The 27648-nt window shown below is 68.7% G+C and overlaps 3 protein-coding genes across 7 annotated transcripts in view; 2 read left to right on the top strand and 1 right to left on the bottom strand.

The window, feature by feature from the left end:
* Positions 1–16004, top strand: part of CABIN1 (calcineurin binding protein 1) — a 75992-nt gene extending 59988 nt beyond the window's left edge. For 4 of the 5 annotated variants that reach the window (XM_059676480.1, XM_059676478.1, XM_059676481.1 and 1 more), the window contains 8 exons: positions 8711–8874; positions 9619–9715; positions 10623–11303; positions 12123–12197; positions 12852–13131; positions 14419–14583; positions 15143–15369; positions 15470–16004. In XM_059676480.1, coding sequence (XP_059532463.1) covers positions 8711–8874; positions 9619–9715; positions 10623–11303; positions 12123–12197; positions 12852–13131; positions 14419–14583; positions 15143–15369; positions 15470–15610 — 1830 coding nt within the window. In that variant the 3' untranslated portion in view covers positions 15611–16004. The remainder of the gene's footprint in view (positions 1–8710; positions 8875–9618; positions 9716–10622; positions 11304–12122; positions 12198–12851; positions 13132–14418; positions 14584–15142; positions 15370–15469) is intronic. The other variant, XM_059676479.1, reaches the window with a different exon arrangement.
* Positions 1–27648, bottom strand: part of GGT5 (gamma-glutamyltransferase 5) — a 95845-nt gene that overhangs the window by 51985 nt on the left and 16212 nt on the right. The window lies entirely within an intron of this gene.
* Positions 19053–26512, top strand: SUSD2 (sushi domain containing 2). Its single transcript, XM_059676483.1, has 15 exons — positions 19053–19203; positions 20692–20899; positions 21073–21224; positions 21588–21755; positions 22090–22264; positions 22379–22580; positions 22764–22849; positions 22927–23195; positions 23271–23414; positions 23493–23651; positions 24437–24685; positions 24850–25122; positions 25219–25395; positions 25717–25819; positions 25925–26512. The coding sequence occupies exons 1-15, from the start codon at positions 19128–19130 to the stop codon at positions 25947–25949; spliced, it is 2466 nt and encodes an 821-aa protein (XP_059532466.1). The 5' UTR covers positions 19053–19127; the 3' UTR covers positions 25950–26512.

Raw genomic sequence — 27648 nt, 5'->3', positions numbered from 1 at the left:
CCCAGCAGCCTCCAGCGGGCACTCGGCCGAGAAGCTGCCCCGCGGCAGGGAGGCAGGGAGAAGTGGCAAAGGCCTGTGGCTCCACAGTGCTGGCATCTCAGAGCGCCAAGGCCGAGAAGTCAGACCCCTCCCAGAACATTCCGGCCACCTGCCAGCAGCACGGGCCCCCGGGGGACTGGGGTGAGGCCAGGTGGGGGCCAAGGACCCATCGGCAGAAAGGAACCCGGGCGACCTGGGCTCTCGCTGTGACCAGGCCAGTGGGCAAGAGCAGTGCGCCAGGGCCCCCCACCCAGGGTGACCCAGAGCAGCCAGCCCCTCCCTGCTCACAGGCTCCTGCTGGCCCAGGGGCGCAGTCAGGGCGGCCTGGCCTCCTGGGTCTCCAGGCTGGCAGGGACCTCTACCTCTTGGGCCCTCGGGTGGCCTAGGTGTCTGTCTCTTCCGGGTGCCCCTGCATATCCAGGTGCCCTGCAGGCAGTTAGGACCCAGGGGCTCCCGCACAGGGTGCTGACAAGTCCCAGGAGGGGCTCGGGCCCACCAAGCCTGCCCTCGCAGGCGCTCATGTGACCCCCCACCCGGGGCTCCGTGTGCGCAGGCGTGCTACCCTGGGGGCCAGGGAGTGTGGCCTCCCTCTCCTGGGCCTGCCAGCTAGAGACAGAGGTGCCCATCTCCTGGCACAAACAGGGCTCAGGGTACAGGCATCCTGTGGTGCCAGGAGCAGGGCTCAGGAGGCTGACGACTGGCAGGCACAGACCTTCTCTCAGCAAGGTGCCCCCAGAGGCTCTGCTCAGCAGGTGCCTGACACAGAGCCCCTGAGCTCCCCACAATCACCAGCGGCTCCCTCCCTTCGTCTCCTGAGAGTGCCACCCAGGCTCCGGATGCGAGGGTGTGTGCTGGGGCTGCCAGGGATCGGACCCGGAGGCCTGGACGCAGGGCTGATTCTAGAACCACCCTCAACACAGACGCTCCTTCCGGGGCCAGGTGTGAGGGGCCTCCTTTGGTCTGACTTCCAGGAAGTGGATAAGGTATGAAATGAGGTCATGAGCTGTGCAACGCCGTGTCACATGTCTGCTCCTGCCCTGGGGACAGCCAGGAGGAATGCCAGCTATGGCGCTGTCCAGGCCCGGGTGAGTCCTGGCCAGACTGGGCTCACTGCTGTGGGACAGAACCGGTGCCTGACTCGGAACCCGTCCCCCGTGTGGGTGTCACGATGACACACACGTAGGTGAGGAGGGGCTGCTGTGGCTTGAGTGATGTGCGGGTTAAACTCCTCGCCTGAGACCCAGGCCATAGTGAGCGCTCATGGGGGCCCATGCTTTCCTCGCAGCCTTGGGGTGGCTGGTCCTCATGCTTGGCGCCCCGGCCTGGTCCTCCCAGTACCTGGCAGAGTAGCAGTCCTCCCGGGGTGCTGAGGTGCCACCTCTGGGTCCCAGGGGGGCGGGCAGAGGTCCTGGGCCACCAGGAGCCACATCGGGACTTGGCTAGAGGGATAGGTTGGACCTGGCGAGGGTGCGTGGCAAACCTGGGAACACCAGTGGGCTGGAGCCAGCCGGGGTGGAAGACAGGTGGAGACGAGCCATCTTGGGAGATGTCACCTCGACAAGTGCCACCAGGATGGGGGCCAGGCGGACCTGAAGCCTCTGGGTGTGTGGGAGGGAGGAGGGAGCGAGGAGCCTGGGGCGCTGGGGAGGTGAGAGAGACTGGTTTGGGGGCAACCTCTCTCCCTCCAGCCCTGCTCCCGCCTCTGCTGGCCTTCCCTGAGCTGGGCTGGAGGGGCCCCCAGCAGCGGGGGGGCAGTCCCCGGGCAGCCGCCCTCGGGAACTGGGAGGAAGGTGCTGTGTCCACACAGGAGCGCTGGGTGCCATCTGCTCTGGGTGAAGCTCTTCCCTGCTGAGCCCACTCCTCACCTGTGGGATGGGCACAGGACCCCTTCCTGGCATCAGCAGGGCAAACACGCCCAGGAGCAGCCCTCCCCGCATTACAGAAGGCTGCCCCGGCCAGAGGGAGGTGCTGCCCTATTGGGATGCCCAGCCCCGCCCTCGCACCCTGGGGCCCAGTGCCTGCTCCTCGCGGGGCCTCATTGAGGCCCCTCCAGCTGTGCGCCCCTCTGTTCTCCCGACCCCTGAGGGTGCCCTGCCCCACTGATGGGTTCCACGTGGCACAACTCCAGGGGGCGCCACTCACACAGTTAACGGGGGGGGGGGGCAGCCGTGGCTGGCCGCTGCCCACCTGGCCCCGCACTCCGGGCCGCCTCCACGCCGCTCTGCCCAGCCGCGGGTCAGCAGCCCCCCGCGGGGATCGACCAACAAAAGTCTGTTGTGCGTCTGGGCCCGCTTCCAGCCGAGCCCGAGCCCGCGCCCCGTCCGGCTCTGCCCGCCCCGCCCCGCCCGGCCCGCCGCGAGCGCCTCCGCGGCCATGGCCCGGCGCCGGCAGCAGCTCCGGCACAGATGCCACGGCGGAGCTGGCGGGTAGGAGCTTGCCCGGGGGCGGGGGCCTGGGCCGCCACGGCCTCCCCGCCGCCCGCCCGCCCGCCCGGCGCTCGCCGTTCCGAGCTCCCCGAGTCCCCCCGGGCGCCGGCCCCCGCCCGCCTGGCGCAGCAGGAAGCCCGCGGGCCGTGGGTTCCCGGGCGCCGCCGCGGAGGAAGTCGGCGGGTGGTGGGCCGGCGCCCCTGGCCCGGGGCCGGCGCCCTGCGCGGCGTCAGGTGGGCGGAAGGGCGGGCCGGGCGGCGGCGTGCGGGGGCGGGCGGCGGGCACCGGGAGCCGCACACGCCCGCGTCGCCGGGAGCAGCGGCGCAGCGCGCCCCGCCGACCCAGCCCGGGGCCGCGGGCGGGAGGGCGGGCGCGGGGGTGTGCGCCGCGCGCGAAAGCGAAAGCTGCTCGCGGGCCTCGGGCCCCAGCAACTTGGCGGCGGGCGGCGCGACGAGGAGCTGCGCGGGGCGCTCCCAGGGATGGTGAGCGGACCCCCGGGGGCGGCGGCCCTTCCCGCTCAAACAGCGGCGCGGGGGCGGGAGGTGGCGCCCGCGCTTGGCGGTGCCCAGTCCGTTCCGAGCCCTGAGCGGGCGGGACCTTGCCCGTCAGCGGGAGGAGTGGGTAGAGGGACGCGGGTCCGGCCCGGGGTGGGGCCGCCGAGGAGTTGCCCGCCGGCTCCCGACGCACCGAGTAGTTTCGGCGTTTCCCGGGGAGGGGAGGGGGCGCCGCGGCAGCTCGGGGCCCAGCCTGCGTGTCTCCCTGGGCGACTGCAGGCCAATGGCAGGCTTCCCCGGCCCGGCCTGTGCCGGGGGGTTACCTGTGGCTGCGGGGAATCCCTCGCCCTGGCGGGAGGGCAATGGCGCCCCTGGCGGCCGCTGTACACCCTGCAGCCGGAGACGCCGGCCCTGAGGGGTTTGCAGTGGGAACGCAGGACTTCCTGCCCCCAGGGGTGTTCAGCCTCGCCTGCCCGGGGTCACCCAATCTCACGCCTGGAGCAGATGGAGGCTCGGAGCTGTGGGACGGGGAGGGCCGTCAGCTCCTCGGGACAGCAGGAAACCTCCCGGGCCCAGGGTTCCCCATGGCTGCCGGAGGCCGGGTTCTGCGGGTCATCCCTGCTGCTGTGGGCCTGGGGCGCGCGGCGAGGGCTGAGTGAGAGCACGTGTTGGAGAAGCTGGGCCGCCCTGCCAGTGCTGTGGCCGGAGCTCAGGCACCAGGTGGGCTTGCCCTTTGGGAGGCTCCTGTGCGTTTGTGGGTGACAGGTGTCTCCCCAAGACTGTGGAGGGTGTTGGTATTCTCCCTGAGGCCGCTCCTAACCTCAGGGCCTGCAGCCCAGCTTCCCCCGACTCGTGGTTGTCCTAGACCAGCGATGGCGAACCTACGACACGCCTGTCAGAGGTGACACGCGAACTCATTTTTTTGGTTGATTTTTCTTTGTTAAATGGCATTTAAATATATGAAATATCAAAAATATAAATCTTTGTTTTACTGTGGTTGCAAAGATCAAAAAATTTCTCTATGTGACACGGCACCAGAGTTAAGTTAGGGTTTTTCAAAATGCTGGCACGCCGAGCTCAAAAGGTTCGCCATCACTGGCCTGGAAACAACTTGGTGCTTCTCGGGGAGCGAGGCTGCCCCAGCTCCCTCCGTGCCGTGGGGCTCCCTCCCGCACTCCAGGCCAGCGGCCCCCACAGCAGCTGGTCCTCCCCGCAGCCTCTCCGCCAGCCCCGCGCCTGCTGCTCCTGGGACTGGGCTGCCGCAGGCGCCCGCCCTCGCCTGCTCGAAGCTGAGTCACCGCGGGCCGTGCCAGGGGGGCTGGAGGGATCCCTCTGCCGGGGGCTCTCCCCTGGGTGCTCCAGCCCTGCGTTCTCTGTGGACAGGGCTGTGGACGCAGAGGGGCCGGGAAGCCATGCTCCTCATCGTCACACGGCACCTGGGCCCGGCGGGCTGGAGGCCCAGGAAGACAGAGGCCCAGCCTGCCCCGGGGAGCACGGCTGCCGCCCGCCCGTCTGCCCGCGTGGCCCTCGGCTCCATCCTGAGGAGCAGGAGCAGGGGAAGCCACCGGGAGACGGCTGTTCAGCTCACTTTTTTTTTTTTAATCAACTCCAGAGAGGAAGGGAGAGGGAGTGAAGAGAGAAACCTCAATGATGAGAGAATCATTGATCAGCTGCCTCCTGCACGCCCCCTACTGGGGATCGAGCCCGCAACTCAGGCACGTGCCCTGACTGGGAATTGAATCGTGTCCTGGTTCATAGGTCGACGCTCAACCACTGAGCCACGCGGCCGGGCCAGCCAGTCACCTTCATAATAACCCTGAAGACTCAGACCCCAGCACCCACCAGTGGGGACTTGACTGGTGAGGGGATCCCGTGGGGTGACGCGCCGTGGCCGTTTTGAATGGTGGGGAGTTTTTGATGATGCGGGAGAATACATGTGCTGTATACGCTGAGTCAGAGCTAAGGCAGACGCCACGCGCCCTGGCTCCTTCCGCTCAGGACACCCAGGCGACACGGAGTCGGCCCTGGGGGCTGCCCCTGTCCCCGTTGGGAGAGGCCCCCCTCTTCCAGCTCCTGCTCCTCCTGGGCTTCTCTCTGGCTCCCCCTGGTGACTCCTCCCCAAATTCCTGCTCTCGGCCTGTCACCCTGGTAACTGCCTCTTCCGTCCCCTCAACCTGGATGGCGACCACGTGTGTCTGTCCCACGAGTAGCGCTCCCATTGGGGGGCGTGGCTGACCATCCGCATGGCCCGGGTCCCTGCGTGCACTTGGCTTTCTGTGCAGCTGCCAGGCTCTTCCCCAGCCCAAAGGCACTCACCGGACAGAGCAGAGCCTGCTCTCCCCTCGGCTCAGCCGCCAGCCGGGCCAGGTGGCTTTGTGTTATGCCTGCGCGCGTGCATCTGGGAGGCAAAGGGATTGATTGGGGCCCTCTCCCTGGAAGGGATATGGGTGGGTAGGGAGCTCTCCTATGCAGGGATACGGCCAGGCCTGACCGCATGGGGTGCGTCCTGGCGCTGGCCCTCTGCGGGGATTAGCTGGAAGCCCCTCGGGAGTCTGGCTCTGGGGCGCAGGGGCCCTTGCCTGGCCATGGAGAGGCTGCTCAGACAGGCCCTCCAGCCCTAACTTGAGGAGGGAACCCACAGGCAGCCTGGGCTCGGCGGCCGTCCAGTGTGGTGGGGGCAGGCTGCCTCGCTGGGCCGCGGCTTCCTACCTCCCCAGTGAGCAGCGTCAGCCAGCCAAGCTGTTGGCGCGTGGGCACGATTGTGTAACTGATGCCACAGGTTCCTGTGGGCAGCATCCTCGATCCGGGAGGGGATGCAGGAAGGAGGGGGAATCCCAAAGGGAGCGAGTGGGCGCGCAGTGCGTGTGTGACGGGAGGCGTGCCTGCAGAACGCGTCTCGGATGAGGATTGCCTCGCTTCAGTGACCAGGCGGCAGCCCTGGCGCCACGATCCCTGGCGAGGCTGGCGTGTGGGGCTGCGCTGCGCAGTCCCCATGAGCCCCGCAGAGCACGGGGCTGGCAGGGAGTTTCCATAGCTGCCGATGGGCCCCCGCCCCCCCTCCCCAAGGGGAGAATCAAACATGCCTCTTGGCTTCCGTTCCAGAACCTGGGTGCAGAGCAGGTGCATGGGATCCCTGTCCACAGGGGCCCTAGCCCCCACCTGTGAGGGCCGCTGTGCCCACTGCCCGCCCTGCCCTGCCCTGCCCTGCTGAGAGCCAGAGTGTTGCCCCGGCAGGGCCTCCACAGCCCTGTTTTCGGGGGAGGAGCTCTGGCCCTCCCTCGCCCCACCAGGAGCCCGGCCCGTGCCGCCTGTGTGGCCGGGGCCCTGCCCGTCCCAGTGAGTGTGGGGTGGGGACTGGCTGTTGCCTTTTCAGTGCAGAAAAGTGTCACTGCCTGCTCCCGTCCCCCGTGCAGGGCTGGGTGCACCTGCCACCTTGGCAATCTGCAGGCGAGGGGCCGCGGGGGTGCGGGAGCCAGCCCTCCCCGAGCCTTGCTCAGCCAGGTGTGTGTCGGGGCCCCAGGGACAGGCCCAGAGCTGAAGGAGACCCGCTCCTGTCTAGGGCATATCCCGTTTGATTCTCCCCTTGGGGAGGGGGGGCGGGGGCCCATCGGCAGCTACGACCACCCCCTCACCCCCCCGCCCATCGGAGGGCTGGCCCCCCGCGGTCCCGGCAGCGTCTTAGGGGGGCAGCAAGCAAGCAGGGCTTCAGGGAGGAGGTGATGTCAGCTGGGCAGAGGAGGCAGGAGGCCATCTTAAGAATTGTGAGATTCACAGCCATGCGAGTGGGCGGTAAGTGTCCTGAGTTGAGGCAAGAGAGGTGTGAGAGCCGCACGGCTCAGAGCCGCTGAGTGGGTGCAGGAGGCCCTGCGGGGCCGTAAGCAGGGAGGGAGGCTGCGTGCTGTCCTTCCCAAGCTGGCCCGGGCCCGGGCCGGGTGGATGGATTTGGGGGGCAAGAGAAGAAGGAAGAGGCTGGATGAGGCCTGAGCTGGGGCAGGGGTTTAGGGGTACACGGGGCGGGCTTGGGTTCCAGCACAGTGTGAGGAGGGGCCTTTCCTAGTAATGCCCTGGAGGTGGAATAGGTCTCCCCCGAGGCGCTGAGCGCCCCAGATGTGCGGACCGAGGTGGGCACCCCCTTGTCGGCGTGGAGGACAGACATTGAGGCCCAGATACCCCAAGTACCTGGAGCCTCACGGCACTGGCACCATATCTGAGGCCCCCACGACCCCTGCCTCTGCCCACCTCTCGGCCAGGTTGACCCCGAGTCCCCGGGGGCCGTCTCCAGACCCCCTCTCCCCCTTCCCCCTCGCCTGTGCCCTGGCCGCACAGGTGTGGATGGCAGGGGTGGCGTAGGAGGGGCCCAGAGAAGTCAGTGCCACTCTCCTCACACCCACCCCAGACACGATCTGGGGGCAAATGTGACCCTTTTCTCGTCCTTCCTGGTGGCTCCTGAGGAGGTTCCGTGGGGTGTGGCTCTGTGGTAGAGTGAGACCCAGCAGCGCGGTCACACCCAGGTCCCAGCCGCCTGTGGCCCCGGCCGCCGGCACGCGCCTGTGGTGGCGGCAGGAGGCTGGGCAGTGCTGCCCGCGTTCCTCCCCTTCCTGTTACCCAGGGGCCACGGCCGAGCTTCCCTCTGATCCTCAGGGGTCGGGGGCCGGCTGCGTGACCCGAGGGCTTTCTCTGAGTGCGAAGCTGTGGTGAGGACCACGCTGATGTCTGTAGGGCCTCGCAGGACCAGTCCTCACTGCGGGGCCTGGCGGGTGACAGAAGCAGCACCTTCCCGGCCGGCCGCTGCGTCAGAACAGGGTGGGCTGCCAGGGTCACCTGGGGGCAGCCCGGAGCTGAGGGTCTCAGGTCCTCTTGCTCGAATGGTTCCGGGCGGGAGGTGCCCGCTCCCCTCCCTGGCCTGGTGGGTGGGTGCCAGGCCGTCATCAGGGACCAGGCCTGGGGGGCACCGCCTGGACCCCGCACTGTGGGCCCGTGCGGAGGAGGCAGCATCGCTCACGGCCCTGGTCCGTTCCGAGCTGGGATTTCTCGAGGGCGTTGGCCACGGGCCTGTCTGGGGGCTGCCAGCCCTTCCCAGGCCCCACGTTCGTCCTCCTGTCCTGGCCTCGGGCCTGAGGCCACTCGCTGTCAGCCACTCCCTGGCCCTCGGGTCGGAGGCTTGGCAGAGGCGGGGGGTGCTCCCCAGAGCCAGCCCTGCCCCGGCCCAGCCTTCAGACGGCGGGCAGGACGGGTGAGGAGTGGCTAAGGGGTCTTGGCCAGAACAAACCGCGGACAAAGGCGCGTTAGTGGGACCGAGCATCCTAGGAGCCCAGGTCATTTCCTGCTCAAACCTGGCTTCCCCGATGCTGCTGGAGGGAGTGCGCGTGGGGGCCGGTCCCCGCCTGCACCTGGCTGGCGACACCTGCCAGACGCTCACGCTCATGGCTGCGACCTTTTGACCCTCAGTTTAGCTCCAGGAATTGGGCTCCCTGCGAGTCCGCCTGTGCAGGCAGGAGGCACAGAGCTTCCTATTTGACCAGTGGTTGTCGCTGATCAGTTGCGACCCGCGTGCTTCCCGTAGGAGACACAGATCAAGTGCCGTGGACGCATTCAAAAGGGGGGAGCACAGCAGCATGGGGACCCTCTCATGCCGTTTGGGGGGGGAGCAAGGTGGGGTGGCCACACTTCCACCCCCTTGGGCAGAGTCCCCTGGCACCGTGGCTGCGCCGGGTGCAGCCCTTCTCACCCTCCCCCCCCATCACCCTGCAGGGCATCTGGCGGATCCCCGTGGACGAGATCGACCGGCCAGGCAGCTTCGCCTGGCACATGAACCGCTCCATCGTGCTGCTGCTCAAGGTGCTGGCCCAGCTGCGGGACCACGGCACCCTGCTGAGGGTGTCCTCCATGCTGCAGCGCACCCCGGACCAGGGCAAGTGAGTGCAGCGCGCGGCCCTCCGCTCGGCCTCTCTGCCAGAGCCTGGGGTGCACGCGCACCGCCCAGCGCCCAGTGCGGGGAGCGCCGGCTCCTGCGGGGCTTGGTTTCCCCACTGGGACTCTGACGGTCCAGTCTTCCCCCTCCTGTTCCCCAGGTCGTGGGAAAACCGGCCAGGTCAGAGCTGGGTGTCCCAGGTGAGCGCCAGTAACAGCAGGCCAGGCTCCAGGAGGGCCAGGGCCTCAGAGGCAGCCAGGGAACCCTCTGCCGGAAAGGGCAGGGGGCACGCAGGACCCAGGGACACCCGCCACAGCTGCCACGTGCAGGGGGCACGCAGGACCCAGGGACACCCGCCACAGCTGCCACGTGCAGGGGGCGTGGGGGACCCAGGAGAGATGCAGTCACAAGGTCTGGCCCAGCTGTGGGTCCCCGCGCTGCCGGCAGCTGTCCCCATGCCTGTGCCGCCTCCCCTCCTCGCCGTCTCATTCAGCTGTCCTGTGCCGGGCGCTGGGCAGGGGCCTCGGTGGGGCCTGGGGTGCACAGGTTTGTGGGGGAGAAGCCAGAGCCCCGGCTCTCACTGAGCTGGCCCCGCCCACTGCGAGCCCAGGGCACCTCCTGGAGAGCAGACCCGGGCAGATGGGCACCTGAGGGTCGGGCAGGTTTTCCGGGACAGGAGGGCCTTGGCCCCCGCCCAGCAGTGCTGTGTGACACTCTGCCACCCTCTCTGCCCCCCGTGTGCCTGCAGGAAGTATCTGCGAGATGCCGACCGCCAGGTCCTGGCGCAGCGGGCCTTCATCCTCACGGTGAAGGTGCTGGAGGACTCGCTGAGCGAGCTCGCGGAGGTACCGCCGCACCCTCCTTCCCCCCTGGGGTCCCGGCCCCGCGGTCACTCCTCGTGCCCCCCTGTCTCCGCCTGTGAATGGCACCTCCTGCCGCCCCGGGTGGGAGTTCAGCACAGTCATGCGCACGCACGTAGCCAGGTGCCAGCACGTGAGGCAGACGTGGGCTTGTGGTCAGTGGGGGTGATAGTGACATTCCCCAGGCTGCTGCGCCCACGGCTCCCTGTCCCAGCCCTGAGCCCTGCTAATAGCATCTGTAACGACAAAACAGATGGCAAAGCCGGCCGTCCCCTCGCCCGCCAGCTCCACTGGCTGAGCGGGGCTCTGAGTGCCCGGCCACGGTCCCTGCCCGCTGGCTGAGCGGGGCTCTGAGTGCCCGCCCACGGTCTCTGCCCGCTGGCTGAGCGGGGCTCTGAGCGCCCGGCCCACGGTCCCTGCCTGCGCAGTCCTCGCCTGTTCTACAGCTGAGCACCGGAGGCGCAGGGGGTGGGCCACTGGCTGAGCAGATGGGACCTGGGTGAGAACGGTCCCCTGTAGACCCCTGCCCAGTGGGGCTGGCTGGGCTGGGGTGCAGGGCCCAGGGCAGCCCTCTAACCCCTCCCCCGGCCTCTGCACGGGGGCCACGTGAGAGCCTAGGACAGGACTGGCCCTGCAGCAGGCCTGGCCGGCCACCCCCCACCCGGGCCCAGGGCTGCCCCGAGGCTCATGCTGAGGGAAGCTGGCCTGGCCCAGGCCTGTCTGCAGCCGGACCCCTCCAGCCCCACTGCCCTCTCCAGGCTGGGGGTCCGGCAGGGAGGGCCTTCCTCAGGCGGGTGGGCAGGGCCAGAGTGGCCTTGGCTGGGCAAGCCTGGTGCCCCGGTGCTTTTCGGTGGAGACACCGAGGCTGCGTCTCTCCCTTCGGCTTCTCCAGGGGTCAGAACGCCCAGGGCTCAAGGCCTGCGGCCTCCCCGGAGCCAGGATGACCACCGACGTCTCCCACAAGGCCAGCCCCGAGGACGGCCAGGAGGGCCTCCCCCACACCAAGAAGCCCCCCCTGGCTGATGGCTCAGGGCCCGGGGCCGAGCCAGGGGGCAAAGCGTCTCCCCTCAACCACCGGCCCGTGGCCATGGACGCGGGAGACGGTGCAGACCTGGGCGGGGAGCGGAAGGACAAGGAGAGCCCCCGGGTGGGCCCCACGGAGCCCATGGACACCGGTGAGGCCGCCGCTCGCCGCCTGGACTCCGAGCGGGCGCTGCCCCTGCCGCCAGGCCGCTCCCCGCGGGATCGGGCCCCGGAGAGCCGGCCCGCCGAGCTGTCCCTGGAGGAGCTGAGCATCAGCGCCAGGCAGCAGCCCGGCCCGCTCACCCCGACCCCGCCGGCCCCTGCCATGGCCGCCTCTGCCACGGCCACCTCCGCCCCGAGGGCAGGTGGCCACCCCGAGGAGCCGCCGCCTCGGCCCAGCCGCAAGAGGAAGCTCCTGGAGGACACGGAGTCGGGCAAGACGCTGCTGCTGGACGCCTACCGCGTGTGGCAGCAGGGCCAGAAGGGCGTGGCCTACGACCTGGGCCGCATCGAGAGGATCATGGCCGAGACGTACATGCTCATCAAGCAGGTGGGTGCGGGCGGCGGGTCCTGCCCGCGGAGCCGTCTGTCTCCCGGTGTTCGAGGGCCTGGCTTGGGGGTGTACCAGGTGTGGTTCCCACCACCCCTCTGTCCACTGCCCTGGGGTCCCCGCTCAGAGAAACAGTGAGCGTGTCAGGGCACCGAGCTGTGTGCTTTACACACGGTGCACCTGCACGTGTCGCTACCCGTAAGACTGGGTAAATGCACAAAACACATGCCCCGCTTTCACAAGTCTGTGTTCAGTTCCAAAGGAAATGAGCCACTTACAGAAATCTACCGAATCCAGGGCAGGGAGACCCTGAGGCCACCGCGTGACGGGCTCAGGGCCCTTCCCCAGAGACCTTCCTGGATACGCGAGGAGCCGTCGTCCTTCCGACTGTACTTTCCTTTTTTAAAAAAAAAAAAAATGTGTCGGGCCCATCGCTCCTCCTCCACTACCAGGGATTTCCGCCTGGTCGGAGAGTCCTCCTGATACCAGGTTTCAGGTTCAGTCTCCGGTCAGGACGCACACAAGAAGCAATCTTTGGCCTGGCCAGCGAGGCTCAGTCGGTTGACCTATGCACGTGCCAGGGTTGCGGGCTCGATCCCCAGTGGGGGGCGTGCAGGAGGCAGCCGATCCATGAGTCTCTTCATTGATGTTTCTCTCCCTCCTCCTCTGAAATCGATTTTTTTTTAAAGAGTGTGGTCACGGGCATGAACTGGGCGTGGCCGGATGGGCCAGAGCTCTGGTCCTGGGGGCCGACCGCGGGGACGGAGAGGCTTCTCAGGAGCCGGGCCAGGCCTCTGACTCGGGGTGTCTCCTGCTCAGGTGGACGAGGAGGCTGCGCTGGAGCAGGCCGTGAAGTTCTGTCAGGTGCACCTGGGGGCCGCCGCCCAGAGACAGGTGAGCCCCACCCTGCGGCCGGGGCGGGGCCTCCCACCCCAGGCCCTGGGCTGCAGCCGAGAACCCAGTACCGGCCACGCCTGTGGTCAGTGGGGCCAAGGAGAGGTGGGCAGGAGGGAGCTGAGCCTCAGGCCCATGGGGAGCCCCTGACCACTGGCCTGTGGGGGGACCATCGTACAGCCCAGACCCACCTCTGTGTGACCTGTTTTGGCTCAGCTCCCTTCTCTGTCATGAGGACCGGGACCCATGCTGCCCACCCCCCTGGCCTGTCTGCCCACCCCACGCCGGACTGGGCCCCAGTCTCGGGGCGACCCCACCGCCTGCAGCTGGGCGGGCCCTCACGCAGAAGCAGTGTCAGGAGAGGCAGGTCCGCGGGGCACTGGCCTGACGAGGTGCCCCGCCGGCAGGAGGCTCACCCGAGCTGACGGCCTCTGCAGGGGGACCCACCACTCAGCACGGTGGGTCCTCGCCTCTGCTCTGAGGGGCTCAGGGCACCAGGCCCCTGTGCTGTCCCTCCTGCGGAGCTGTGCCGTCCCCGCCCCCCAGCGGGTAGAGAGCTGCAGGCCTGTAGCTGGGCCAGAGCGGGGCCGAGTGCGGGACAGTGCGGGCTCGGGCTGCCCAGCCTGCTGCCTCACCTCCCTTTCGCCCTCACAGGCCTCAGGGGACACGCCCACCACCCCAAAGCACCCCAAGGACAGTCGAGAGAACTTCTTCCCTGCGGCTGTGGCCCCCGCAGCCCCCGACCCTGTGCCAGCAGACCTCCCACGGCCCAGCGACGCCCACCCCAAGCCCCGGCCTGCGCTGCCTGCCGCCTCCGCCGCCACCTCCTGCCCTCCCTGCACGTCAGCTTCCACCCCAGACCCGTCCAAGGACCCCGGGCCCCCCCAGCCACACAGGCCCGAGGCCACCCCCAGCAGGGCCTCCCCCGGCCCAGGTGAGTCCAGTCCTGTCCATCGTGGGGTGAGGCCCCTCCCACCAGAGGCAGCAGGTCGGCTCCTGCCTGCGGAGTGGGCGGGGGTGGGGCAGGGCCCCCTGCAGCCTGGTGATCCCTGAGCTGGGAGTGGGGGTGCGGCAGGGCCCCCTGCTACTCGTCAGCCGCTCACCCCGGGGCGCACCCGGCACCTCCTCTCTGAACCTCACCCTCCAGTGCCTCAGTCTCCCCGTCTGCAGAGTGCGGTAAGGAGGGCGGGACCGGCCCGGTTTAACGTTCCCTCCTCCCAGGAAGGCTGAGGCTAAGGCTTTATCTCTTTATCTTGGGGTCAGCAGATAAAGGGGTGAAGTCCTCAGGAGGAGACGGGTGGGTGCGGCCCTGTGCACACCGTGACCTCGCAGGCCTGTGAGTGGGGGGCAGGGGCAGGCTGATGGGCTCATGGAGGAAGAGGGCCTGCCTCCTGCAGGGCGCCATCTGCACGGGGCAGGAGGCCTGCTCTCCCTGCCCCTGGGCCCAGGAGGGCGCACGGGAGCCCAGGAGCCCAGGAGCCCCCTCCTGCCTCGCTGTGTGCGGACGGTCTGTTCCCTGATTGCCAGGCTGCTGGGGCAGGCAGGGGCCGGGGCTGGTCACGCCGGCCTGTGTCGGGCACCAGGAACTGTCATTCCTGCCGGGGTGGGCGCGGCCTCTCACCTGCAGGAGGAGGCGGGTGCTCCTGGCAGAGGGCACTCCATGGCAGAGTAGGAGGGGAGGGGAGGAGCGCTGGCCCGTGTGGCAGGGGATTCTGGGCCCCAGTAAGGAGGGGGAGGGGCAGGATCAGGACCCGGACCCTGGAGAAGCCTGGATGCAGCTGGGAGCGGAGGCGGGCGGGGCTGGGGCCTGGGAGCAAGCAGGCGGCTGGCTAATGGCCTGGCTGCTGGCCATGGGGCCGTCTCCGTCCCTCCGGCCCATCCAGTCCTTGGCTCAACCAAGGCCAGTTCCTGGCCCTGCCCGTGCCAGGGAAGGTGCGGCCTGGTGGGAGGGCACAGTGCCAACATCCCGCTCCATCCACTCTGGTCGTAGCAGTTCTGACTGACTCGTTCTGATCGCCCTTCCTCTGAGCTGGGCGATGGGGGCTCGTCCTCGGTGTGGCCACCCCTGTGTCAGGCGCACGGGGTCCAGGTGCGGGAGGGGCGATGGCGGTTTCCTGCCAGCACCAGCCTGGCCTCACCAGGCCTTGTCCCAGGGCAGGGGGGGGGGGTCCCTGTCCCTCGGGCCGGGTGAGGCGGTAAGCACGCCCCTGTGTGCCCACAGAGGGAGAGGAGCCGGCAGGGGGGGCGGAGGGTGCCGGCTTCCCGCCCCAGGAGCCGCCGTGTGCCGAGCAGGTGAAGACGACCCCCCAGGGCGCCCCAGCAGAGCCACACGGCTGGCCTGCCGCGGCCGCCCCCCTTCCAGGCGCTGAGCCCACCGGCGGCCAGGGTAAGGCTTTGGAGAGCAGCCAGGGTGGGCTTCCCAGCAGCAGCGCCTCCCTTCCTTGGAGGATGGGGGTACAGGGAGGGGAGGCCCCGGGGATGGGGAGGAGGGAGGAGTAGGGGAGGAGGGAGGGGTAGGACAGGGAGAAGCGAGGGCAGGCGGAGCCCAGGCCCAGCTGCTTACGGGGCGGAGGGTGCCCAATGGGGCCGGGAGGCAGGCACAGGGGCGGGGCAGGCAGGCACAGGGGCTGGCCAGTGGCCCCGGTCAGAGCCCATTGCCGTCCGCCGCCCCAGCCGGCGAGGCCCCCTCGGAGGCAGGGCTGGCGCCGCCTGCGCTGAGGATGGGCTCCTTATAAAGGCAGCGCTCGCAGGAACGTGGAGGCCAGCCAGGCTCCCACAGCTCCCCAGGGGCTGGCCGTGCAGCTGCTGCCTCCGGCTCCGGCACACGGAGCCCGTGCCGCCCGAGTGTGAAGGGACAGTGGGCACCCTGGGCTCTGGGTCCGAATTGGGGAGGGGCAGGTAGGCCCAGGAGACTGAGCCCGGCTCAGCCCGTGGCCCACCCCCAGCTGCCAGCTCCAGGGTGCCCAGCAGTGGGAGCGCCCAGCCCCCCGAGGGCCACCTGGGCCAGGCGGAGCCCGGCCGGGCCAAAGCTCGCCCCCTGCCCAACATGCCGAAGTTGGTCATCCCCTCGGCCGCCACCAAGTTCCCCCCCGAGATCACCGTCACGCCGCCCACCCCGACCCTGCTCTCGCCCAAGGGCAGCATCTCGGAGGAGACCAAGCAGAAGCTGAAGGTGACGGGCTGGGCGGGGCTGGTGGGGGCTGGTGGGCGCTCGGGCGGCGGGGGCCTGGGGCCGGGCCGGCCGCCTGACCAGTGCCCTGCCCGGTCTGCAGTCAGCCATCCTGTCTGCCCAGTCGGCTGCCACCGTGCGGAAGGAGAGCCTGTGCCAGCCAGCCCTGGAGGTCCTGGAGACGTCCAGCCAGGAGTCCTCACTGGAGAGCGACACGGACGAGGACGACTACATGGACATCTGAGGGCCGGACGCCACGCCTGGGGCCCAGCGCACCCCCAGCTGCCGGGCCCGTCACACCCCAGGGCCCAGCGCACCCCCACTGCCGGGCCCGCCACACCCCAGGGCCCAGTGCACCCCCAGCTGCCGGGCCTCCGTCCCACGTGGCCTCCTCCCTGCCCGCCTGGGTTGGGGGCTGACCCCACCAAGTGGGGCCCAGGGGAGGCCCAACTCAGCCGCCAGAAAAGGACGGCGATGGGTGGGAGTTGGCACCGCGGCCGCCTTTTCTATGAAATGCTGACTCGCCGTGCCCCAGCCCAGCCAGGGCCGCGGCCAGGAGAGCCGACAAGCGGGCCCTGCCCATGTCGGGTCCCCCCACTCCCTTTTTTGGTTTCTTTTCTAATAAAGATGCAACCGTTCTTTCTGACTCTTTGTTCACGGGCCTCCTTCAGCCAATCGCTGTCCAGAGTCCCTGGCTCCTCCTCCCGTAGGCCTGCTGCAGCCCCAGGTGCCCAGGCCGGAGCCATGCAGGACAGACCCTTCTGGGAAGGGGGTGAGGAGGTCCCCTCGAGGACACGGGTGAGGGCTGGTCCCTCTGGTGTGGGGATGGCGGAGGCTAGGGGGCAGGCAGGGCCCAGGCTGTGCTGAGGAGCTGGCTTGCACCCCAATGTGGTGGGGCCTGAGGGGCAGGGTCTGCATCAGGAAGGGCCCCCACACGCCCTCTCGCAGGACCAGCCACACGAGGGGGGCTCCGTGCAGGATACAGGGTGGTTGGGCGTTGTTCTCGCACCGAAAGGCGGCAGTCCGTCAGGACACGTGCCTCGGTGTGTACGGGAGCCAACCAACTGAGCTTCTCCCTTCCTCTTTCCAAGACTCTCCTTGGGCCTGGCTGGGTGGCTCAGTGGATAGAGTGTCAGCATGCAGACTGAAGAGTCCGGGTTTGATTTCCAGTCAGGGCACTTGCCCTGGTTGCGGGCTTGATTCCCAGGAGGGGGCGTGCAGGAGGCAGCCAATCCATGACTCTTCTCACTGATGTTTCTCTCTCTCCCTCTCCCTTCCTCTCTGCAATCAATAATAAATGCAGCTTGAGTGCCGGGCTAGAAAGAGGAAACGGCGCCTTCCTTTCTCCTGGTCCACGGACCCCCTTCCTGGGAACCTCAGCCCGCCGGGCATTCCCACCACCGTCCTTCCCTAATGCGGCCCCGGGGACACCTGGGCCTGGGCTGAGTCCAGGCTGGGTGTCCGGCTGCTCCCCGTCTGGGCCTCAGTGCCCACCCCCGGCCTGTTTCCGCAGAGGGGCCCAGGCCCCCAGGCCCCCAGCGGGTCTGCCTCGGCTGGCGTGCGGGTTCCCAATTCCCTACAGCAGTGGTTCTCAACCTTGGCTGCACATTAGAATCACCCGGGAATCTTTTTAAAATGCTGATTTCTGGGCCTCATCCTCCGAAAATTCTGGGTTTGTGTTTTTTTTTGTTGTGGGGTGGGGCCACAACATGAGTAACAAAGAAACAATTTCTGGAGGATGAGGCCCAGAAATCAGGATTTTAAAAAGATTCCTCCAGTGATTGTAATGTGCAGCCAAGGTTGAGAACCGCTGCCCTACAGGAAAGATTTCACAGGGCGAGTCCGTGACTTTGAGGGCACACTTATTACAGCTGGGGCCAGCGAAACCAGGAGCCCCGGAGGGGCTGGTCTGGCCCGTGGGAAGAGGAGGGAAGGGGGCCGGGGAGACAGGGTAGAGGTGAGCCTGGGAGGAGCTGCTGCCGCCTCTTGCTCCGCTGGTTGCAAGTCTCTGAGGACCCTTGGCGTTTAGGGGGTTCGTGCCTGTGGGGGAGAAGAGGAGGAAGGGAAAGGCGTGGGCGTGCTGCGCTCTCGGAGAGTCTTTTGGCTTTTTCTTTTTTACTCTTCATCCTCACCTAAGGATATTTTTTCCAGTGATTTTCAGAGAGAGTGGGAGGGAGAGAGAGAGAGAGGACGAGGAACATCGATGTGAGAGAGACACATCGTAGGCTGCCTCCCCGACGAGCCCTGACCCGGGGCCAGGATCGGTGAGCAGGCCGGCGCTCTAACCACTGAACCACCGGCCAGTGCTGTTCTGAGAGTTTGTCAAAGGCTGGGAGTGGAGGGGCTGATGAGTAGAAGCTGCCTCGGCTTTCTCGCTGTGCCCCTTCAGGGTCCTGGTCTCTGCCGATCGGTCGGCACCGGGCAGGGGGTCATCAGCCATTGCGACGGGTCCTGGTTTTGCTGCTTCTCTGGGCCTGGGGCTGAAATACCCACGGAGGCCTAGATGTTATCTGTGGGGAGCAGAGGTCATGGCCGTCTACACCCATGAGCTGCGCTATGAAAGGTCAGGGGGTCTCTCTGCCTCCGTTCCCCCATCCCACTTGCCACGGAATTTTCCTAGCTTCTCCCGAACCTGCCTCGTGCCCACAGCAGGTGTCCAAGCCCCCAGCAGCCCAGCTGGGACGTGTGTTCCCAACCCCCGAGACTGGTTTCCCTGGTGCCTGCAGGTGCCACCTCTCTGGCGCAACTCCGGCTCGCCTGCCACCCGAGAGGGGCGGTGCCCGGGGAACAGGCTGGCGGACCTGGAGGTGGAGCAGGTCGCAGCCCAGATCGGAGACCTTGAGAAGAGGGTCTGGGAGAGCCTATCTGCCTGTTTGCACACCCAGCCCCGGGGACAGGGCCGGAGTGGATTCCAGGCCGGGACCCTCCCCGCCAGCCTGCCCGTGCCTCGGGGGGCTGCCTGGGCTTCCTAGTGCTGCCCCTCCCAGGGCCCACCTTCTCGGCTGGGCCTCAGTTTCCTCACCTGCACCGCCAGGAGGGAGGGGAACACAGAGATTATGCAAACTCCAGGAGGGACAGCACCGCGGGGTGGGGCTGGGCGGCTTCTCTCCGGAATCCCGGGCTCTGGTCCTCCTTCCCCACCCGGGTCCCTCCCTCCCCAATCAGCACCTCCCTCGAGATCCCAGCAAAACCTGTTAACTCCTGCCCACCTACCCCCACCCCACCCCACGGCCGGGGGCCTCCTTCAGGGCCCAGGCACCTCCCTACAGGAAAACCGAGGCCTGGAGACGGGACCTCCGACCTCCACGGAGAGGAATCCTGAGATCCCAAGTGCAATCCCGCCTGACCCTCCCCCCCTCCCCAAAGCTCAGGCCCTTCCGGGAGCCTACCGGGCCACTCAGCAGGCGCCAGGGTTGGGATCCAGCGGTCAGAGCCCCAGCCTCGGGACATCCGGCTCCTCTAGCACCAGAGGTCAGGCCGCTGGGCCTGGCTACCCCCCCCCCCGCCCCCCTCCCTCCCGAACCCCAAGCCGGCCAGGAAAGTGCTAAGGGCGCAGGTGGGGCCCTGCTGGCACGCGCAGGCACCTGTGGACTTTGAGAAGGGACCCAGTGAGGGGCTGGCGGGCAGGGCGGGCAGGGCTGGGCGGGGCGGGCAGGCGGGGCGTCGGGGCAGGGCGGGCGGGGCGGGCTCTGGAACTTAGCCGGCCTGCAGCCTCCCAGCCTCCCGCACTGCTGCACCGCCCGCTGCGGACACGCTGCACCATGAAGCCGCTCCTGCTGCCCTGGGCCCTGCTGCTGCTCGCCACGGCCCCCGGCCCCGGCCCCTGGCCCGCGGCAGGTACGTCCCACCGTCTTCCTGTCCCCCTGTCTGTCCGTCTGTGGCAGACAGTCCCAGAGCAGATGCCCCTCTGGCTCAGCCTCTGGCCATCTGCCAGGCTAGCTGTGGGCTGTCCTGGGGGCCTGGGAAGAAACTGGGGGCTCTAGGGTCAAGGGGCCACCCAGCAGGGATGGTGCCCCCCGCAAACCTGCTGGGAGCCGGGAGGCATTGCTGCCCGGGAGGGGAGTGGCTGGGCGGGTGGCAGCTCAGAAGAGCCCTTGGCCTGAACCGCAGCCCTGATGGAGGGTGTGCTTGACCCCGGAGGAGCCCCCTTTAGTCCCCCTCCCCCCACCCCACCCGCCCGCGCTCCGGGCCAGAGGCAGGATGTGGGCCCCAGAAAAAGAGCGGAAAAACCACACTTCAGAGCCAGGACCCTGCGCCCCTACCCTGCCGCCTGCCTCTGCCCTCTGGGCAAGGCTGGAGGTCATGGGGCTCCCAGCCCCCGACCGTCCCTGTCTCCCCAGCAGAGAAGAGCCGCCACCCTCCTGCCACCTGCCTCCCTGGCATCACTCAGCCCCATCCGGGAACCATCAGCTCATCCTCAGTCAATAAATATTTATTGGCCTCTGATGTTCCCGACCCCATGCTGGGGGAGGGGCCGCCGGGGGAGGCTCTGCCCAGGCCTGGCCTTTGACTGTCCCCTTTGGGGCGTGGCCCCAGCCCAGCACCCCACCAGGTCGTGCAGACAGGCCCCTGTGCCCCTCACCAGGGGCCACTGAGATGCATCGGCTCCGGACTTGGTGGCTGAGGCTGCCTCCTGCAGCCCCCTGCTGGGGATGGAGCCTGCAACCCGGGCACATGCCCTGACGGGGATCGAACCCTGACCCTTCCCTCTGCAGGCCCATGCTCTATCCGCCCCGTCCTTCTGTCCCCCTGTCTGTCCATCCGTCCGTGGCAGACAGTCCCAGAGCAGATGCCACACCTGCTAGGGCCGGGGCTCCTTCCCACGCTACAGAGCTGTCCGTCTGGGGGCACTTGCCCCCCCTCCCCTCGTTCTACCAGTGACGGCGAACCTTCTGAGCTCGGCGTGTCCGCATTTTGAAAAACCCTAACTGAACTCAGGTGCCGTGTCACACATAGAAATGTTTTGATCTTTGCAACCAGAGTCAAACAAAGACTTATATGTTTGATATTTATTTCATATATTTAAATGCCATTTAACAAAGAAAAATCAACCAAAAAAATGAGTTCGCGTGTCACCTCTGACACGCGTGTCACGGGTTCGCCATCACTGTATCGAGCCGGTCTCTCGGGTGAACTGCTGGGTGACCCGTGTGAGAATCACCCGGCCACGGGCCCTGTGGTGCCCACTGTCCACGTACCACCCTGGCCGCCTTCTGCCGGGCACGCTCCTCTCAAACGGGCTCCCGGAAGCAGACACAGCCCGACAGGGACGGGCGAGGGGGGAGCCCTCCCCGGGGGACAGCTGCTCAGGGCCCTCTTCTCCAGGGGCCCAGGGGACCTGCTCCAACCGCTGTGGGGACCGGGGCAGCCTGTGCTCCTGCCACCCGACCTGCGTCGGCCTGGGCACCTGCTGCCCCGACCTGCGGGACTTCTGCCTGGAGATCCAGCCCCACTCGGGCTCCATGATGGGTGGCAAGGACTTCCTGGTGCAGCACCTCAAGTGGACGGGCCCCACCGACGCTGTGATCTGCAGGTGGGAGCGCGAGGGGCCGTGCCTGCTGCCTCCCCCCCACCTCCCACACACACGTGCTGGGTGGCGCCCCGAGGACCCAGGACGGGGACGCTGGCCGAATGGGTCCCCCAGGGAGCTCAGGGGTCCACAGCCCGCCCAGGCCCGGCCTCTCCTGCCACCCCTGCCCTCCACAGGTTTAAGGAGAGTGTGCAGACCCTCGGCCACGTGGACTCCATGGGCCGTGTCCACTGCGTGTCACCGCTGCTCTACGAGACGGGCCGCATCCCCTTCACCGTCTCCATGGACAACGGCCGCTCCTTCCCGCGATCGGGCACCTGGCTGGCTAGTGAGCACCCCGTGCTGGTCCAGGCCGGCGCCCCGGGGACTGTCGGGTGCTAATCTGTGCACACCTGGCCCTGCCGCTCAGGCCCAGCCGGTCCCTTGAGGGCCCGCCCGCCCGCCTGGGTTCCCAGAGCTCCTCTCCCCGCCCCGGGCATCCAGACAGGTGTCTCCGCCCAGAGGGCAGGGGCGCCGCAGGGGCACCCCGAGGGCTGGGCCCGGCCAGGGGAGGGCCTCGCTCTCCCAGCCTCTGTCCTTTCCTACCACCGTGAGGGGCGGGGGGCCCCGTGGCCCTAAGGGGACTGACATACTTTGTTCCTGGGAGGCCCCCGGGCCTCAGGCCCCCCCTCACTCCCCTCCCTCCGCCCAGTGCACCCCAGCAAAGTGTCGGATTCGGAGAAGAGCCAGCTGGTGAACGAGACCCTCTGGCAATACTACGGCACCCCCGGCTCCGGGGGCAACCTCTCGCTCACCTGGAGCGCCTCCGCCCTGCCCAGCAGCGCTGTCAGCATCGAGCTGTGGGGCTACGAGGAGACAGGTGAGCCCCCTGCCGGCTGCTCGCAGGAGGGAAGTCCTGGGAGGGGAAGCCCGAGGGGGAAGCCCCAGCCGGACTGCAGTGAGGACGGTAGACCCGGAAAGGGAGTGGGCCGGGGCGGGGCGGGAGGGTGGAGGGAACCCTGCAGGGAGGGGTGGGCTGCCCCCTCCTCTCTGAGCCCCGGGTCTGGCCTGGAGCGGGGACAGTGACCCTGAGAGCAGGGGCAGGAGGGGGTGGCTTGAGCCAGAGTCCTTGTGGGAGCAGCAGCCGCCCACGCCGCCTCTGCCCCGGGGGTCCTGGGACGGGGTGCAGGGCTGACGGGGCCTCGCTCCCTCAGGGAAGCCATACTCAGGGGAGTGGATGGCAAAGTGGTCCTACCTGTACTCTCTGGCCACCAACATCCCCAACTCCGGCTCCTTCACCTTCACGCCCAAGCCCGCGCCCCAGAACTACCAGAGGTGGGAGCTGGGGGCGCTGAGGATCGTCAGCAGCAAGCACCACGGGGGCGCCAAGTAAGGACACGCAGGGATGGGAGGGCCGCCCGCTGCCCGCCGCCTGCCGCCCGCTCCTCACCTGGCAGCGGCCGGGCGGGGCGGGGGTGGCAGCGCTGACTGTGGGCCTCACAGGGACGTGCAGGCGCTCTGGAGCAACGAGCACGCCCTGGCCTGGCACCTGGGCCAGGACTTCCAGGCGGACCCCGTGGCCTGGGCCCGCCAGCAGTGCCAGGCCTGGGAGGAGCTGGAGGACCAACTGCCCGACTTCCTGGTGGAGCTGCCCGACTGCCCCTGCACCCTGGCCCAGGCCCGGGCTGACTCCGGCCGCTTCCACGTGAGTGTCCCCCTGCCCCCCACCCCCCGAGGCCGGGGCCCAGGAACCATCGAGGGTGCACGTGGGGCCCGGACCGCACGGGGTGGGCAGACGGAGGCCCCTGGAGGGGGGCCGGGGTCCGAGGGCCCCCGCGGGGCACGCGATGGGACTGGCGGGGCCTGACAGCCGCCCGCCGCTCTGCAGACGGACTACGGCTGCGACATGGAGCGGGGCAGCGTGTGCACCTACCACCCCGGGGCCGTGCACTGCGTGCGCTCCGTGCAGGCCAGGTGAGACCCGGGCTGTGGGCCGGGGCGGGGCCCGAGGGCGGGTGCCCGCGGCCGGCCTGACCTGCCTGGCCCCCCAGCCCCCGGTTCGCCGCCGGCCAGCAGTGCTGCTACACCAAGGAAGGCACACAGATCCTGACGGCCGACAGCACCAGCGGCAGCACCCCGGATCGCGGCCACGACTGGGGCTCGCCCCCCTTCCGCGCCCCGCCCCGCGTGCCCGGCCTCTCCCACTGGCTCTACGACGTCATCAGCTTCTACCACTGCTGCCTCTGGGCGCCCGACTGCCCCCGCTACATGCGCCGGCGGCCCTCCAGCGACTGCCGCAGCTACCGGCCCCCTCGCCTCGGTGGGTGCCAGGCGGCGCGGGGCGCGGGGCGGGGCGGGGGGGAGGGGCGGCCCGCTGACCCTCCACTCTCCGCAGCCTCTGCTTTCGGGGACCCGCACTTTGTCACCTTCGATGGCGCCAATTTCACCTTCAACGGGCGCGGCGAGTACGTGCTGCTGGAGGCGGCGCTGACCGGCCTGAGTGTGCAGGCGCGCGCCGAGCCCCGGACGACGCCGGAGGGTGAGGCCGGGCCCAGAGGCTTGGGTGGCTCGGGGCCCCCCGGCTGGGAAGCCGCAGCTGAGCGGCCCCGTTCTCCAGGCGTGCCGCAGCGAGGCACCGGGCTGACCGCCGTGGCCGTCCAAGAGGGCAACTCGGACGTGGTGGAGGTGCGGCTGGCGGGCGGGGCGGGGCCGCTGCAGGTGCTGCTGAACCAGGAGGTGCTCAGCTTCGCCGAGCAGAACTGGATGGACCTGAAGGGTGAGTGGGCGGCCCGGCAGGTCACCCGCGCCTCCGCCGGGCTCTTCCACCCGGCCTCCCGCCTCTCCCGGGGCGGCTGGGACAGGGCAGCTGGGACAGGGCTGCTGTCCAGGGCCCAGATGTGGAGATGGAGCCTCAGGCAGCCCCTCTCCGCTGCACCCCTGCAGAAGCGCCTGCACAGGCCCCTGTCTTGGCGGCTGGGGGCAGGCATGGCTCTGGGACCCTAGAGCGAAGCCGGGCCTTGAGCCTTCACTCCCAGGGAGTCCGAGACCCACCCCCTCCCTGGTCAGAGCCCGGAGATGCCAGGACAGGGGTGCGTCCTCCCTGGACCCGGAGGAGCCGGGAGCTGCAATGCTCCCGGGAAGCTGGCTGGGGGCTAGGGAGCAGCTGCTCCCTGTCCACCCCCTGCCCTCCCGGTGCTGCGGCCTCAGGGAATGAATGAGTGAAATGACTCCCAGCTGGGGGCTGTGGGCACTGAGAATGCAGGGACCCTGGCAAGGGCAGAGGCTGCTGCCTCCCAGTCAGGGATGGAGGGCCGACAGGCAACCCCACGCATGGCCTCAGCGTGGGGGGTGTCTCTTCAGGGCCTGGGCACCTCCGATCAGCAGGGGCTGGGGGCCCCGGCGCAGGTGTGGGCCTGGAGTGGTGGAGTCCCAGTAGCAGGGCTGGTCCCGGGGCGCCCTGTCCTTCCCCGAAGCCCAAGGGTGCAGGCCCACCCATCCTGGGGCTGTGAGGTCACAGGGCCCCACCAGAAGGCAGCCCTGACCCCACGCCACCCGTGCCAGGCATGTTCCTGTCGGTGGCCACCGGGGACAGGGTGTCCATCATGCTCTCGTCGGGGGCGGGCTTGGAGGTCAGCGTCCAGGGCCCCTTCCTGGGTGTGTCCGTCCTGCTGCCGGAGACGTTCCTCACCCACACGCACGGCCTCCTGGGGACCCTCAATGACGACCCCACGGACGACTTCATGCTGCGCAACGGCCAGGTCCTGCCCCCCACCTCCAGCTCCCGGGAGCTGCACCGGTTTGGGGCCGACTGTGAGTGACGAGGGCCCACGCTGGGGGGAGAGGTGTGGCAGGGCAGGGTCGGTGCAGGGAGGGGACCCCAGGCCCACACCCCCAGGGAGGGGGCCCCAGGCCCACACCCCCAGGCAGGAGGCCCCAGGCCCACACCCCAGCCAGGCCTGCCTGTGTCTCCCCAGGGGCCGTGAGGAACGCCTCCTCCCTGCTCACCTATGACTCTCGGCTCCTGGTCAACAACTTCCTGTACGGGCCCAAGCACGACCCCACCTTCCAGCCCCTCTTCCCCGAGGAGGTGGCCCTCAGCCCCAGCCAGGCCGCCGAGGCAGCCGAGCTGTGCGGAGGCGACCACTTCTGCAGCTTCGACGTGGCCGCCACCGGGAGCCTGAGCGTGGGCAATGCCACCCGGGCGGCCCACCAGCTGCACCAACGGCATGTGCAGAGCCTGAAGCCCGGTGAGGGGGACAGGGTGCCGGGGGGAGGGGCAGGCGCCTGGCACGGGGACAGGCCTCCAGGGGCTCATGGTTGTCATCTGCACCGTCTCCACCCAGTGGTGTCCTGCGGCCGGCTGGCCCCGCCCCCCAATGGGCGAAAGGATGGCACCAACTACCTGATGGGCTCCACTGTCCTCTTCCACTGCAACAACGGCTACAGCCTGGTCGGGGCAGAGGTCAGCCAATGCCAGGCTGACGGCACCTGGTCTCGGCCCACCCCCACCTGCCAGCCAGGTGAGGATGCCGGCCCTCTGGTCCTAGGCCCGCTGCTGCCCAGCCCCGCCCCGCCTAACCCAGCCCCGCCCATACACTTGTCAGGCCCCACCCACACATGTGTCAGGCCCCGCCCACCACGTGCTCCCCCAGACCCAGCCCCGCCCACACATGCCCCGCCCCTCCTAGCCTGGCCCCGCCCGTATACTTGTCGGACCCCGCCCACACACGTGTCCCGCCCCCCTTAGCCCCGCCCCGCCCACATGCTTTGCCCCAGCGCCCATGACACCTCCCCCCACACACTCGGCGCTCCGGCCGCCCTGACCTCCCGCCCCTCCCCAGGCCGGAGCCACGCGGTGCTGCTGAGCATCATCTTCGGAGGCCTGGCCGCGGTGGCTGTGGTCACGCTGATCTACGTGCTGCTGCGACGCAGGAAAAGCCACACGTGAGACCCCACCCCCACGGTCCTGCCCCTCCTCGGCTCCCGGACCCTGGGCCCCGGGGCGCTGGTGGGATGGCGGTGCCGCTCTAGCCCTGTTCTCTGTTGCAGGGCCGCCTGGACTTCGAGGCCCTGAGAGCGGCACCTGCCCCCGGCCCGGCCGGCCACCTGGGGCCAAAGACCAGCGCCCCCGGAGAAAGGCCCGAACCCCCGAGCGCCAAAGCCTGGCCCCTGGACCCAGATGCCTGACACTGTGGACCCGCGGCCGGTGCCCTGCTCTGCCACCTCGGACCGGACCGACCTCTGACTGTGCACTCCCGAGCCCCTGCTCCCACAGTCCTTGCATCTCGGGTTCCCCAGACTCCAGACTCCGTGCCCCTGAGCTCTAACAGCTGCCTCCCCGCCTAGCCCTCCAGCGTCTGGTACTCAACTGTCAATACCTCATTCCCCGCGTCCGCTGCCCATGCCCCGATGCCTGATATACGGACACCTGGTGCCCCAGCACTCGGCTGCCTTGATCCCCAGACCCTGGGCCCAGCCACGATGGCAGGTGGGCCCCGGCCAGGGCATGGAGGGGTCGCAGGACCCCAAGCGAAGGGTCACCCTCTGAGCACCAGGCTCGTCGCCGACTCCCTGGAATGTCACAGAAACAGCCTGCCCGCCTGTGCAGGAGAAAACAAGCCGTGGTGCTCACCCTGGTGTCCCGCGTTCGTGCTTTGGTTCCAGAGAGTTCCACACGCCCTTCAGGGTCCAGAGCGGCCTGGTCTGGGCCCTCCACCCACTGCCAGGTGACCTGGGCCAGGTCCCTCCTCGGCCTCGGTCTCTCCATCTGAGAAGTGGGTTGAGACAGGGACCCCGGGTGGGGTGGGAGGAAGGGCGTGGTTTCTGGGGTGCCACCCTGGGTGGCCAGGAGATGAGACGATGAGACGGAGCCAGCCTGCCCTCCCCGGTGCCACCACCTGCCCCTTCACCTGCAGAAAGCTGGCCCCCGGCCCCCCACCCTGCCCCAGCAGTTCCCCGAAGCTGGTGGCACGCCCCAGGTCCTCTGGCCCGGTCCATGTTCTGGGTCCCTGGGCACTCCACCCAGGAGAATCCAGACGCTGAGCATGGAGCACGGGCCTCGTGCCACTGCTGCCCACCGGAGCCCCGGCCCCTCCTCCAGGGCCAGGCGGCTGGCATGGGGACACAGGCCAGGAGCCACAAGTTCCCTTTGGTGATGCGGGTCATGGAGGGCCTGACAGGGTAGACTATGCACTGTGCGCGTCAGAAAGCACCGAGGAGGGTGGGGTTGGAGGCTGGTGCCCCCTGCGTGTGCCAGGCGGGCATCTCCGTCTGAGGGGCGGGGGCCAAGGGGGTAGTGTGCCTACAGGATGAAGAGCCTTAGGAGAGCCCTGGCCGGTTTAGCTCAGTGCATAGAGCACCGGCCTGCGGACTGAAGGGTCCTGGGTTCGATTCCAATCCAGGGCACGTACCTCGGCTGGAGGCTTGTCCCCGGCCTGGGCCTGGTCAAGGGCGTGCAGGAGGCAACCCGTCGATGTGTTTCTCTCACATGGATGTTCCCTCTGTCTCTCCCTCTCCCACTCGCTCTAAAACCAATGGGGTGGGGGCGGGGGGAGCACCCTGGAGGGGAGTGTTCGGTGAAGCCCTCCTCACTGTGGCTGCAGCACCAAGAGCGGCCACATGGGGGAAGCAGAGGGTAAGAACGGGCGGCCAAGGTGGAGGCTGCACCTGGACCCAGGCCACCGGGAGGAGGGCGGCGGGGCCCCAGCCTGCAGCTGGGCCACAAGCTGTGCTCAGAGCCTCGCCCTGTGCCTCTCAGCTGGGAGGGCTGGGAG

Source organism: Myotis daubentonii, chromosome 19 (assembly GCF_963259705.1).
Source record: "Myotis daubentonii chromosome 19, mMyoDau2.1, whole genome shotgun sequence".
Taxonomy (NCBI): domain Eukaryota; kingdom Metazoa; phylum Chordata; class Mammalia; order Chiroptera; family Vespertilionidae; genus Myotis; species Myotis daubentonii.
The sequence above is the reverse complement of the archived record's forward strand: the minus strand, read 5'-3'. Positions and strand labels throughout refer to the sequence as shown.